The sequence below is a fragment of the Rosa chinensis genome, chromosome 5, assembly GCF_002994745.2.
Source record: "Rosa chinensis cultivar Old Blush chromosome 5, RchiOBHm-V2, whole genome shotgun sequence".
NCBI classification, from domain to species: Eukaryota; Viridiplantae; Streptophyta; class Magnoliopsida; order Rosales; family Rosaceae; genus Rosa; species Rosa chinensis.
In genome coordinates this window covers 42,592,447-42,606,348 of record NC_037092.1, presented here as the reverse complement: position 1 = coordinate 42,606,348, position 13,902 = coordinate 42,592,447, and the positions used below count along the sequence as shown (strand labels likewise).

Here is a 13,902-nt window from a genome sequence, read left to right as displayed (position 1 = left end):
ACATCTTTTTGCTCAGATTTCATTTATTGAGGCGCTTTGAAAGCGACATTTAGATGGTTCTTAGTGTTGGTGGCACCACCAACATGGCCAGAGGCGTTGCCTCCCTCTCTCTTTCCATGTTGACCTATTCGGTTCCGTGTTCACCTATTTTGGCGGTTACCTTCCCAAGTAGAGCAATTATATGGACTAGAGCGTCCAGAAGTATCCCTAAGATTAGAGTTTTGCTCTTAGTGCCCTCTCTTAGAGGCGCGACTATAATTGGATTCCGGAATATGCTATGTTTCCATGGATCTTGAATTATAGTTCTTCACAAGGATGTTGTCATGCTTTTCTGCTACATTCATAGCTCCAATGAGCTCATGAAACCTTGTGATCCGTCCTGCAGTAACATTGATTTGATAGTTCTTAGCAACCATCAATGCAGAGATGGGGAAGGTAGAAAGAGTCTTCTCAATCAACATCGCATTTGTGTTCTTTTTACCACAGAATTTCATTAAGGATTTAATGCGAAATGCTTCCGAGTTGTAGTTAAGAACTGACTTGAAATCACAGAAGCAGAGGCTATGCCATCTCACTTCTAGGTCAGGAAGCAGGGAGTCACAGACGTTGCCAAATCTTTCTTCGAGTGAGACCCACAACCTTCTGGGGTCTTCTTCATTCATACACTCGCACTGGAGCGAATCATCCATATGACGAGTCATTAGGATGGTGGCTTTCGCCTTATTTGCCTCTAAGGCTGCTCTATTTGCTTCCAAAGCTTGAGCTTGCTCAACAGTTAGCACGTCTTAGCTAGGCACGAGAATCGTATCCAAGATTTCATTGGCCTTGAGATACTGGTGGACATCACGAACCCACCTGTGATATCCAGAGCCAGTTGTTCCCAATGGAGCAAAGTCCAATTTGTTCAGGTTACTCATCCCGAAATAGAACAAGAAATTAGGGTTAGTTTCGGGGCGTAAAAAGGCTACCCCGAAAACATATAAAATTTCTGAGCGTAGTTGCTCCCAAGAAATTATGAATTTCTGAGCATAATCGCTTCTAAGAAATTAGGAATTTATGAGTGTACTCGGTTCCAAGAAATTCAATTCGAAGAGGTATTAGATTAGATCGAAACAATGATCATAAATTCTCTACAAACTCTAAGTTTGGAGATCTTAACAAGCTCCAAGCTTGGAGTGAGCACAAACCCCCACAGTTCGGCTTACTTAGGTCTCCCCTATGATGAAGAAAATGGGGGTAGAAGAAGAGAGTTTGCAAGTCCCCGAGAAAAAGAGGAGAAATTGAATTAAAAACTCTAAAAAACGGGAAGTTTTAGAAAAAATATCTCGAAATAGGTCGCCGGAAAATTTGATCTGAAAAAGTCGCAGTAAAAAGTGGTCGGAAAAGTCGCCGAAAAAGTGGTCGGTGGTCAATGACCGGCGTTGACCAGGAGCTGACCGAGCTGCCGTGGCAGTGGGGTCCGATACTGACATGGCAGTGGGTCCCCCGGATGCTGATGTGGAGGCTGACTGTTCTGCTGACCCTGTGCTGACGTGGCTGTGGGGTCTGTGTTAGTGGGCTTGGGCTTCTGGGCTTCTTTTTCTTTCCTTTTTTTTTCTTTTTCTTCTGCCGGCTTTTCTGTTGGCCGGTTTTGCTACTTTAATACCGGTTTTTGGTATTTTTCTTTCGGTTCCTAGATCTTGGTATCGAAGAGCTGCTACTAGAAAAATCTGGTAGCAATCGGAAGTTTGGAAGGTGGTGTACCAGTGCAGGGATCCTTTTTTTTTCCTTCTTGGAGGGCTGGTTCGATACTTCCAGTGGCCGGTTCAGTGGTTTTCTGGCCGGTTCTGGAATTCTGGGATCGAGGGCTTCAATATATGCTGTAGTGGTGGCTAGGGTTTGAAGGCTACGAATTTAGGGTTTCAGGATTAGGGTTTCGTGTTGATAACGTGTTTAAGAAAAACTGAAATTAGGAGAGAATTGAGTCGTACTTTCATTGATAATAGATGCTTCTTTATATAGAAGATTACAAGACATAGAATCAGAGTTCTACAAGGAAACGTAATATTACAATTGATTGGATATCTCTAAGATTTTCTGATATTATCTGTAATTACCACTAGGTCAGGTAACCTAAAGTTTGGGGCAGACACATATTCTGGATTTACTTAAACAAAATCCTACTTAATGGGGTAAGTAGGAAAAGAATCTCTAAAAATGGGGTAAATGGACAAAAACCCTTTACAAGGGTCCTTGACCAAAAGCCCAAAATGAGCCAAAGTTATCTCACTTACCCCAGCAACAGATTTTTATTCCCACTAACCCAATGTAAAGAGAAATGACAACTTTGCCCTTCACCTAATTAAAAAACTACATGATGCCACTCTGTCCTCTCTCCTCTCTTTCCACGCTGCCAGCAACCCCTCTCTCCCCCCCTCCCCGATCTCCACCTTCGGTTACTCTATCTGCAATTGTCTCGCCGGAGATGTACTCCAAGCTCGAAGAGGACGAAGAAGCTCCGATCGAAGCTCTAGCCACTTCGAAGTTCTCGTCGCCGTTCAATTGATCGGCGATCCCGAGCCTCCGTAGCCTCGCCGTCATCGCTGTTATCGTTACGGCACTCGCCGTCGAGTAATTGCCCAACGCCACCATGATCGACGTTCTCCGTGCAGCTAGGTTGGAGTTCCAGTTAGTGCAGCAAGCTTGGAGGTCGCTCTATCCATCACCGGCGGCGAGTTCGTGCTGCAGCCTAAACTTCGATTCTGGTGTGCTTGCCTGTGTGTCTCTCGAGCTCCCCCGATCTGGAAATCAAAAGGCACTGTTGAGCTGGGTTTCTCATAGTGCAAGTCTACAATCGGTGAAGAAGGAAGAAGAGAATGGAGAGCAGCCAGATCTCTCACAGTACCGGTGGGTGCCCAGATCATTTTCTAGCTACCTTTTTTTTTTTTTTTTAAGTAATGGGACAGATTACAGAAGGAAAGAAACAAAATGTTTTGAATGTCTATTGGGGGGCAATAGACATTTTTAAATTGATATAATCTTTTCGTTTTTTTCTTTAAACAAAGTTTTATTATCTAAATTTTAGGAGATTAGTTCATATTATGGCAACCGAAAGTTCTATTAGAGGGCAATAGACGTCTATTGGGGCAGCAAATCTTTCCGGTGGGAGGGTGCCGGTGACCGGAATCTGGCGGTCCGTGATCGAATTCCCGTCGGATTCCTGCGATCGGTGACGGGACTCCGGTGAAATCTCCTATGGTTTCTCTCTCTTCCATTTTTTTTTCTCTCTCTCTAAGTAACAAGGGGTGAGGGTAAAATGGTATTAAAAAAAGATAAAAAATAAAAAAAAAATCTTAATGGGGTATTAGGGAAGTGTTTTGGATAAGAGAGAATTAAAAAAACTTAATAGGGTAAGTAGGAAAAGAATCTCTAAAAATGGGATAAATGGACAAAAACCCTTTACAAAAAATAAAGGGGTAAAATAGTTTTGTTTAGGGACTGAATTTTCAATTTTACAACAAAAGAGGGGCATTTCAGCTATAACTGCCAGTGATATAATATAATATTCCACCCTCCTTCTTTCGCACCAATTCATCTCCCACTGTCTGTCTCTGCTCATTTCTCCGTCTCAAGCTTTCTGCGAAGATCCAAAGTCTCGATTTTTATGAGGCCGATACGTCTTCCTGAGCCGCCCAGCCCCAAAATGGGGACGCCGGAAATCTTCGAAGGCGGCGTATACGGCGTCGTACGCCGCGCCGTCGTGATTGGCAACGGCTTCCCCGGTTCCGAGAATCAGAGTATCGGCCTGGTTCGCGCTCTCGGCCTCGCCGACAAGCACGTCGTGTATGTAAGTCTCATCTTTAAACCCCTAATGTCACCTTCAGTTTGATTTTGTCAGTTAAGTCTTGTTGTTAGCTTTATGGCTAAGCCTGTTCATATTTTAGTGGGATTCTCCTTGTTGGGGGTTTATTACTTTTGTGGGGAGTATATTGCTAGTATCTATGTTGGGTTTTATTAGAAATTTAAATTTCGGAGACTTTGAGTTTGCAGACGTGAATGATTTGTTGCCTTTTTTTTTATGGGTGGAGTGGTGTGGATCAGTATTGTGCTTGCTTAAAGGTGTTGAAAAACCCAGATGGAATCGAGTGAGCTTTGAATTAAAGTTTTTTTCTTTGTTCTATTTAAGCGAGTCTGGGGCCAAAGCCAGTTCTCTAGTTTCCAAGGTCTACTTTTAGTCTCATTATTAATCGCTAGACATAGAAAGGCACAAAACAAGGTGACAATAGGTGAAAGGCACAAAACAAGGAGTCTTTATTACATAGAAATGAGGTGTAATTGAGTAAGGGACAATAGGTGTGCCTATAAGGAAGGAGGCTAATGCCTCTGAAATTACGTTAGGTGTATGCGTCTTCTTCCCCCTTTTGGAAAGCAGAGAAATGGCAATGCTATTGAGAGCTTTGAATTCGCTTATATATGCATATATGGCTACCACCATCACTGTAGTTACCAAGTGCCACCCAACCTAGATATGTTTAGTTTTGAACTCCTATGAAAAGTATGTTTAATGCTGAATTAGATTTAACTAGAACTAGTGGAACCAGTGTACAGCTTTCCAAATTCTGAATTGTTTTTCAAGATGTAGGAGATTTCTATTGGTTAACTTGAGAGGAGCTTGTGACTTGCTTTTGGTGATCACTTGTTTGTCAGTCTTGTGTGTATTGGTGTTATCATGGAACTTGTAAGAGGGTAGCTCCATGGCTATGGCAACTAGAAAATATTAATATTTCTTTGGGCAAGTATTTCAACTAAAGATTTTGGTTTGTCATTGCTTGTGTGCACATGGGCAGCGCCTCATCATGATTACTTGTTACAGTCCCTTAGTTGCACTTAAAATATTATTGCTTGTACTATATGTTTCAGGTGTTCATATCCCTATTAGTTTTCAAATATACTCTTTTAAACTGTCCAGTCATGTTAACTTTTATGTCCTGATGCAAAACGTATAAGTTATCAACATCAGTTGTGTTTTCTTCCAATGTTCATGCTATGGAAATCCACTCTGTTCTGGTCCTTCGGTGTAGCAACAACTTTTTCTCTCTAAGAATTATTTTCCCATCTATTTTTGTAACAACTGCAGTTTCACTTATATATGTAGTTCCATTTTGTCTTCTAACTTGTCAATGCCATGCAGCGAGTTACAAGGCCAAGAGGAGGTCTAAATGAGTGGCTTCACTGGCTCCCGGTTTCTGTTCACAAGAAGTTGGATTGTGTCATAAGGAAGATGTGTATTTTGTTAATATATCGGGGGCAGAAAGTTGGGTCTCTACCAACAGAAAATGGTGGCAGTGCTGGGTTGAAATGTGTCTTAGAAGCTGATGTCCAGGAGATTGTAACCATGGCTCGTCAGACTTATGAAAAGTAATTTTTTTTTTCTTTCATTTTCGTTATAGATTTAGTTATCACAAGTACGTTCTTTAATAGGGTGCCAAATAGTGTTGTTAGGAATCAATCATGGCCTCTGTCCAGAATAATTTTTTTTTTCCCTCAATAGTAAGAATATGGTTCTTAACTTGATAGATGTTCGGTACTTATTCTCTTTCTTTATCAGGGATGGACCCATACTGGTGGTAGCTTGTGGCAGGGATACTATTTCCATTGCAAGTTCTCTTAGACGACTAGCATCTGAAAACGTCTTTGTTGTACAGGTTTGTCATTGCAACCTTAATCTATTTCAAGTTCAACTTTTTTTATTTATTTTAATTTTTTGCTATCTGTGTGCTGTTATACTATATAATCTGCTCTGAAATGATTTTAAGAGTAACAATTTATATCATATAACTTGATTATCTTTAGCTAGCAAGAAATGGAATATATCAAAAAGTTTATACTTATTCTGATGCTGTATGTACATGATAATCACTATATGCTTGACTGGAGTTTCAATCAACTTATGATTTTTAAATTGTGCATTGACTTTAGCACTCCAATTTCAACACAATTTAACACTTGCACTCTAATTTTAAGTTGTCAAAGTGGATTGCAAGTTTGAAGGCAGAGTGCCAAAATCATTCTCTAAAAATGTATTTTCAAGTGCTGGCAATTGTGTATTTAGTTTACTTATTTTCTCTGGGATGTAATGGATTGGTTGAACCTTGTGAGATGTTGGATATATATGCTCCATTAATTTCCAGTGGTCGGTTTCTTGGCTTTACTATGCCTTCGAATCTGTTGACCACTATTATTCCTGTTTGTGTTGTGTTCTTGTTCTTGTTCTTCTGCTACTTGCTCCTTGCTGCAACCATTTCTTTATTGGGGTTTTGGTTCTAAAGTGTTGTTACTTTGGAATGGCTTAAAGTTTTTTTTTGTTAGGATTTTATTTTGAATATCTGGTTTCTGAAATCAATAGTCATCTTTGTTGGCCACATGATTTAATAGAGCAGATCCATTTTCACCAACATATAGGATGTTAGGAAACATAAATGAAACATGAAAAACTAAGTTCAAAGAACTCTAAATTGATGGACTTTGTGTTCTATAAGTTCACTGAAGAAAATGCTCAGTTGTATCCAAGTTATTTTGACACATGGCCTTGAGATATACACCAAATGAAATTAGTTATCTGAGACAAGGTATAGCGACTAGACTTCACCAAAAAAAAGAAAAAAAAAAAAGGTTTAGCGACTAGGAATGCTTCAGCCAAACAAACATGAAAGCTAGTCCCTTCAAAAAAAAAAGAAAAAAAGAAAAAAAAAGAAAGCTATACTCTCTTAATGGTTTGACACATGACCTTTAAATTTCTTCTCAACTTTTCAAACTGATGAGAAGATATGATCATGTGTCAAATCACTCAGAGAATACTGCCTTTCCTATATTTTGCTCAACTGAAAAGGAGCTCTAGTCTAAGATTTCGCTATGTTCTCGTCTCAGCTAACTGATTGCATTTGGTGTAGTTCTCTCTGATTTTTGTTTTTGATGTCTTTGTTGTCAATTTCTTGTCCACTTTTTTCTCCATCATCCAGGGTGATTAATAAAACTTGTGGGAAGGCTCTCATGTTTGGGCAGCCTACATAGAGTGGTTTTATTTTTTAATTTTTTTTTTAACTGCATAATTTTCTGTTAATTAAGTGCTAAGGCAATAGAGATCTTTCAACTTGGAGCCTCTTAATAGTTAATACATTTAGCTGCGAAAAAATGTTAATTCTAGAAGACTGTTTTTGCAGCCTATACCCTCTTAGCTGCTTGTTGTAATACTGTGGTTAAGTAGTTTACTTTTGAAAGCAAATATTTTAAGGTTTTGCAAGAATTGTAATCTTTGTTAGATTTTCACTCTCTTTCAATATGATGGATAAAATCCCAAGTTTACAAATAATTAGGGCAATGTAAAGTTACTAAATTGACATGGTGTCTGATTTTTTTTTCCCTCACATCTCTAATATTGAAGTTTGTGCCCAGTTTTATAATTTTCAGTAGTGGATCTATTTGTATTTTTTCCTGTTTTGTGGCTCGTCATTGTTGGCTTAACATTTATACATGTGTGTGTGTGTGTGTAGTATTCCTCATTTTGCTATTTCTTTCGCAGATACAACATCCTAGGTTGCATCTCAATAGATTTGACTTGGTTGTTACCCCGAAACACGATTACTATCCTTTGACCCCTGAAGCACAGAAGCAGGTTCCTCAATTTCTACGTGGGTGGATAACTCCTCGTGAACCTCCTGACAGGCATGTGGTATGTATGATGGCCTCTAATAATACGCACTTGTTTGCTTTGTTTTAGAAATATAAACCTTATTTTATCATCAATTTCTCCCAGTAAGCTATTACGTACTAAAAACTTCTAAATTCAGGTCCTCACTATTGGAGCTTTGCATCAAATTGATGCTACTGCCCTTCGTAATGCTGCCAGTGCATGGCGTGATGAATTTGCAGCTCTACCAAAGCCCTTACTTGTGGCGAACATTGGTGGTCCTACAAGTAATCTTTTGTCATACACTGAATCTTTGTTGCTTGTTACTTATAGGATTGGCATCAAAGTATTTGATTACCGAGCATGCTTGCTAGTTGCTGTTATTCTGTTTTTGAATTAAATATTAGGTTAAATTAAGCTCTTCAGTGTGATAGCAGATAATTAGTTGCTACATAATAGGCAGAACCATCTTAGAAGCCACGCCACAAGGAAATTTGAATGACATATAAGTAGGCATTGCTTCTCAAAAGATTATATTTCTACCACTGGCCTGTCAGAGAGAAGTGAAACATATTTCTTTGATTACAGAGCAGCAATTTTCTGACCTAAAAAAATTATGTTCCTCTCTTTCCAAAGTTGTTTGGGGGTTAACTGCTTAAATGCTACAGTTTGCTAGAGGACATACTTACCAACACCCTTCAGTAAGGGCAGCCAAAGCAGGTTGGATTTATTAGATTCTAAAAACAACATAAGAAGGGTTCTACACATTTTGGAAACAGTAATAAATTGGCTGGTCCACCACACTTCTTGGTGATGTTTTTCAGATGTTTTTCACTTATTGGTTAGTTCCAAATAACCAATTTATCATCATGTGGTTTATGTCTTGGTCAGAAGTTTGGTAAATTTATAAGAATTATTTGTTGAATACTTTTGAGTATCTCTGTGCTGTTTCCTTCATCAACTAATTTGATAAGATATTAGATTATAAGCCATATACATGCAAAGTTTTGAAGTCCTAGAAATTCATTATTTTTCTGTAGGCATAGTATAAAATACAGAAGTAGCCAAAAACGAAATATAATCAATACCATCTTGCAGACCTTTGATAATAGTGATCTAAAAGGGTCAAATTAGCATTCTGTTATTCAGGAAAACAGACTCAGGTGTGAAATGTTTGCTTGCTGATTTGTGTTGGCTAGTGGTTCTGTTTTCTGGTATGTTACCTTTTATTTCATTGACTCCCTATGGACACTAGGAAGGGTAATGCAAGACATAGTTGGTATGACTACAGATCTCGTTGTTGAAATCATTATGGCTGGCCTCCTGTTACAGAAACTAGTGTTGGAATCTTTGAAGAATATTGGATCACTCATTTTTTAGGATTTGGTAGAATGTTTTGAATAATTTTGATGATTTGAATTTCTTATTGTTGTTGTTTCGAATGTTCCATTATGAGTCCACCATTTTCATTTGACAGGCAATTGTCGTTATGGTGTGGACCTTGCGAAGCAATTGGCAACCTATTTGCTTAGTGTTCTTGTAAGCTGTGGAAGCATCAGAATATGTTTCTCTAGTAGAACACCTGAAAAGGTATTGCCACAGGCCCAGAGGCAGATAACATTTTCTTACAAAATAATTATATTACTTTAGTTGGTACTCATTCTTTTTCTCTTTTGCTTTCTTCTACAGGTATCCAATGTTATAACAAAGGAGCTCGGAGGTAATCCAAAAGTTTACATTTGGGATGGTCAAGGTAACATGTGAAATTTAATTTAAGGGTTTTAGGTCAAATTCTGTAAACAGAATGAATAAAAGTTGGAAATGGACTGACAAAATATTATTATCAGCAGAGCCAAACCCGTACATGGGCCATCTGGCCTGGGCTGATGCTTTTGTTGTCACCGCAGATTCCGTTAGCATGATAAGTGAGGTTTGCAGCACCGGGTATGGTCAAGAAATTATCTCTATAACTGATGACTGGGGACTTATTTTCTTCCATTTTATTTAAAAGTTTGTTGGTACATAAGGATTTTCGTTTTGTCTGCCGGTATTTCCAGGAAACCTGTGTATCTAATGGGAGCTGAGCGTTGTAAATGGAAGCTTTGTGATTTCCATAAATCACTCAAGGAGCGAGGAATGGTTCGGCCATTTACAGGCTTGGAGAATGTAAGTAATCTGAATGAAATTCATTAACTTTTCCTATACACAATGATGGCCTTTTAGAATGGACAATGCTGAATATTCCATTTTTTCTTGTAACAGAGACCACATAATGTGGCAGTTATTTTTGCTTGTAAACCTTGGTTTAAGACCATGTGGTCTGTTTAGGATTGCCCAATTATCAGTGCCACGTCATGTAGTTTAAATGTACAAAGCACTGTGGCCTATCTGTCATCCTTATTTGTCAAGATAGATGCTTATGAATTAAACCTGCATGATCAATTGCCATGTGTCCCTGATTTCCATGTCATGTTGATGTCCATTTGGATGCCAAGTAGATAACCATTTGGATGCCATCTTGACCCTTTAGTTGCCCTTCCTCCCTCATGTAGAATTATTCTCACTGTTTTGAAACCGATAGTTCTGTATGATCCCATATTCATTTAAATGAAACTAACTAATGGCTATTTTGTTTAGGTAGAACTGTATGATCTGGTTGTGATTTATCCTGATTTTCATGTATAGTATTATTCTAGTTAGAAAATGCTCTGGAACTATTCTGTCAACTTCTGACTTTTGCGATCTTGACAGCTCCATGAGATTCATCGGGCATTTATGGTGTTAAAAGGATTTGTCTTTTAGTTTCTTGGTGGCATCACATTGTTGGTTATAATGATAATTTGTTTGTTCATGGAACTTCCATTGAGTTTTGATGAATGTTCTCTGTATAAACTTTTTTTACATTTTTTTCCTTTATTTTTGATCACTTGTCTTGTAGCAAATGCAATTTCATACATTTGAAGTGGTCTCTTGTTTCATCTCTTATAATCTTGATGTTTTTTTTCCTTCTTTGCAATTATTTTTTACAGATTTCAGAGAGCTGGAGTTATCCACCGCTCAATGAAACTGCAGAAGCAGCGAGTCGAGTGCATCAAGCCCTTGCTGAACGGGGATGGAGATTGCGGGCATAGATGGTCGATAATTTTTTTTCTTGTAAACACTGTTCAATCTTATGAACAAAAAAAGAAAAGAAAAAAGAAATCTTTTGTTAAAAGGTGTTAGGGATTTCTGATATCGCGTATAGTAATGACAGCTAAAGGCTGTGATAGCTCATATATTTGATTCTTCCCCTTTAGGGGTCCTGAGATATGTAGAACGAATACTATCCGTAATTGTGCGGCTTGTAAAATAGGGAAGAGGTTGAGCTTTTCTTTTGTCCATGGGTGGGTTTGTTTCTGTGAAAATGATTCTTTTGTTGTAAACGGAAGGAATGAAAAAAGAAAAAAGTGGATTTATTTATCTTGAACTTGTAGATGGTTGTAATGTGTTCTCATTACGTACATTTTGCTATTGTCAAAATGAAAATTATGAAATAGGCAAATATTGTTAACTTGGTTGATTGAAGTGGCTTGTACTATAATTTTTCCTCTTTGAATGGAGATATATCAAGCCAACGGCCCCGTTCACATGGTCACCTACTGACCAAATATCATTTGGTCAGTCACCGTTCGATTGAGATCAGACGGTTGACAGCTCTCATCTCAGATTTCATCACTTAGCTGTCAACCGTCTGATGTCAATCGAACGGTGACTGACCAAATATTATTTGGTCAGTAGGTGACCAGGTGATCATGACTGCTGGGCAAAATCATGAACCAAATCTGAATTATGATGCATGTATAGAATCCACACTGACTAAATATTAGTACATTGGGTGATGAATCAGGTTAGTGTATTATGAAATGAATAATCGTCATGCAAAAACTCCTTACACTATTTGGCTTGTACTATAATTTTTCCTCTTTGAATGGAGATATATCAAGCCAACGGCCCCGTTCACATGGTCACCTACTGACCAAATATCATTTGGTCAGTCACTGTTCGATTGAGATCAGACGGTTGACAGCTCTCATCTCAGATTTCATCACTTAGCTGTCAACCGTCTGATGTCAATCGAACGGTGACTGACCAAATGATATTTGGTCAGTAGGTGACCATGTGAACGGGGCCGTTTTGCCCAGAGTGGAGCAAGGTAAGCATTTGACAACTACTCCTGTTCCTCTACATACATATGGTACGATGTTTAACACATCAGTATATATTGGATTAAACTAACCTATTAACTGTAATACATTCCTTGCCAATTTTCTTCAAACGATCTCTCACAATCTAATATTCTATCATGGACTTGAAAGAGTGAAAACATAGCAGTTACTGAAGCAAAGGCCGCGGCCAAAGGAAAAGCTGCAGAAGGTGCTCCTCATACTGCTGTCGTCGACGAAAACCAAAACACAGACTAGAAGAGGATCCAAGATAGGTCTAGCAATCGTAGACTTGGCGCTGAGGCTTGGTGCCAGTGCAGCTGCTTCTGCTGCTGCTTACCTGTAGTACTACATGTTATTCTGACCAACTCTTCACACAGTTCCTCCAGTTCCATGCTGAATACAATGATCTCCCGTCTTTCACGTATGCAAATTAGAGACGGTATTGCATGGCCGTTGAATTCTTAAAGTGATAATGATGTATTGCAACAGATTTTCTTTATTTATCAATATTTAGACTGTATCTCCATGATGCATTACATACCTTTGAAATTTAGCAGTATTTGCTTTTAATATGAATCTTCTATCAGGGCTTATCAGTAATATTCTCTTACTAAATACAGGGTGATATCAGGGAGTAAATGACTGGACTAGTTTACTTAATGTGATAATTCAAGCAGGTATCAGTTACATCACTCTTGTGTGCTAGAGAGTTAAGTTACTCAGCTACATCCAAATGTGGTTCCTTTTGAGTCAGAAGAATTGGCCGAAACTTTGTTGTTGCTACTCAAGAATCTTTCATTCTTATGTCTTTGCTTTTCCATTTCCCATTAAGACATCTGTAATTTGTATGATACTGATGAGAACAATTAGTAAATTTGTGTAACACGATTCGGCTTTCAGTTAACGAGCAATTACATTTAAAATGAAATTGATAGCACCAGCGTATTCTGTTTTCTATTGCAGATGAGGAACAATGGTAATGAATTCATGGTTGACTCTAAGTTATCAAATTTCAGAGTCTTTTATCCTCGGCCTATTTATTGGTCAGATATTGTACTTTCATGTGAAGGAGATGACATGTTTTTTTAATGAGGGCTGGAACCCAGTCTAGCTGGGGGGTTTGGCACTCACACCCATATTATTAGTTGAAGATACAAGAAGGGGGGGGACTTAATGCCTAAACCCCATGAAATAAAATTACACAAATCGATTCTCTTAGAGAAATATATAAAAGAGAAAAACTGTTGACTAAAATGCTAAGTACTCAAAATCAGAAAAAGTGGCATTCCACTCTCCCATTTCCATGGTATTTGGCTGCTCATCATTCATTAGCTCTTCCACAAAAAACATAGGCCAGTTTTCACCATTCATAGCGTCACTCAAGTTCCCTCCATACACATTGGGTTCAGCCCCCATTTGCTTCGCCGGATTTTCATCTGGGTGAAACTGAAAGCCACTCATTATCTCATCAGCTGCAAATGTCGATGGTGCATCAAGTTGCTGCTCCAGATTTTCTCCTCCTAGTTGAGGTTCAGCTTCCAATTGTTGCAGTCCTGAATTCTCATCAACAGGCAAGGAAACTTGTTCAGCCTCTAGTGTTGTAGGTCTTGCTTCAAATTCCACTTCAAACCACTTTTCTAGTTCAGCCAACTCCGATTGCTGCAGTTCCATATTCTCATCCACTTGCAAGAGAAGTGGTTCATCTTGTACTGCTTCTTGTTCAGATTCTAATGATGGTGCTGGCTGCAAGAATTGTTCTTGTTCAGCTTCTAATGATGGTAGAAGACGTTGCCGTTTCTCTTGCGGCTCCTCAGTAACCGATTCAGGATCTGTGTTATCTCTGTCATGGTCCTCGACATAGTCTCCAAGCATCTCCTCTTCTTCTTGCCTTTTTCTCTTTCTTTCCGGCAGTACATCGTTTTTCCTAAGTAAACAAAGAACATAGTCATTCTTGTTTACTTGTTTCTTGTGCACGAGTTGTGACTTATCAAGTTCAAACTCATACATGATCCAGCGACCATCATGCACAGA

The 13,902-nt window shown here is 38.6% G+C and overlaps 1 protein-coding gene across 1 annotated transcript; it reads left to right on the top strand.

Annotated features, from left to right (window-relative positions):
* The first annotated feature begins 3,541 nt into the window (after positions 1–3,541).
* On the top strand, positions 3,542–11,132 carry LOC112167221 (mitochondrial fission protein ELM1). The gene is made up of 10 exons (XM_024304199.2): positions 3,542–3,826; positions 5,171–5,397; positions 5,588–5,684; positions 7,559–7,708; positions 7,827–7,953; positions 9,144–9,256; positions 9,356–9,419; positions 9,517–9,610; positions 9,724–9,832; positions 10,696–11,132. Exons 1-10 carry the CDS (start codon positions 3,644–3,646, stop codon positions 10,795–10,797), a joined length of 1,266 nt encoding a protein of 421 aa, XP_024159967.1. The 5' UTR covers positions 3,542–3,643; the 3' UTR covers positions 10,798–11,132.
* Positions 11,133–13,902: the final 2,770 nt, after the last annotated feature.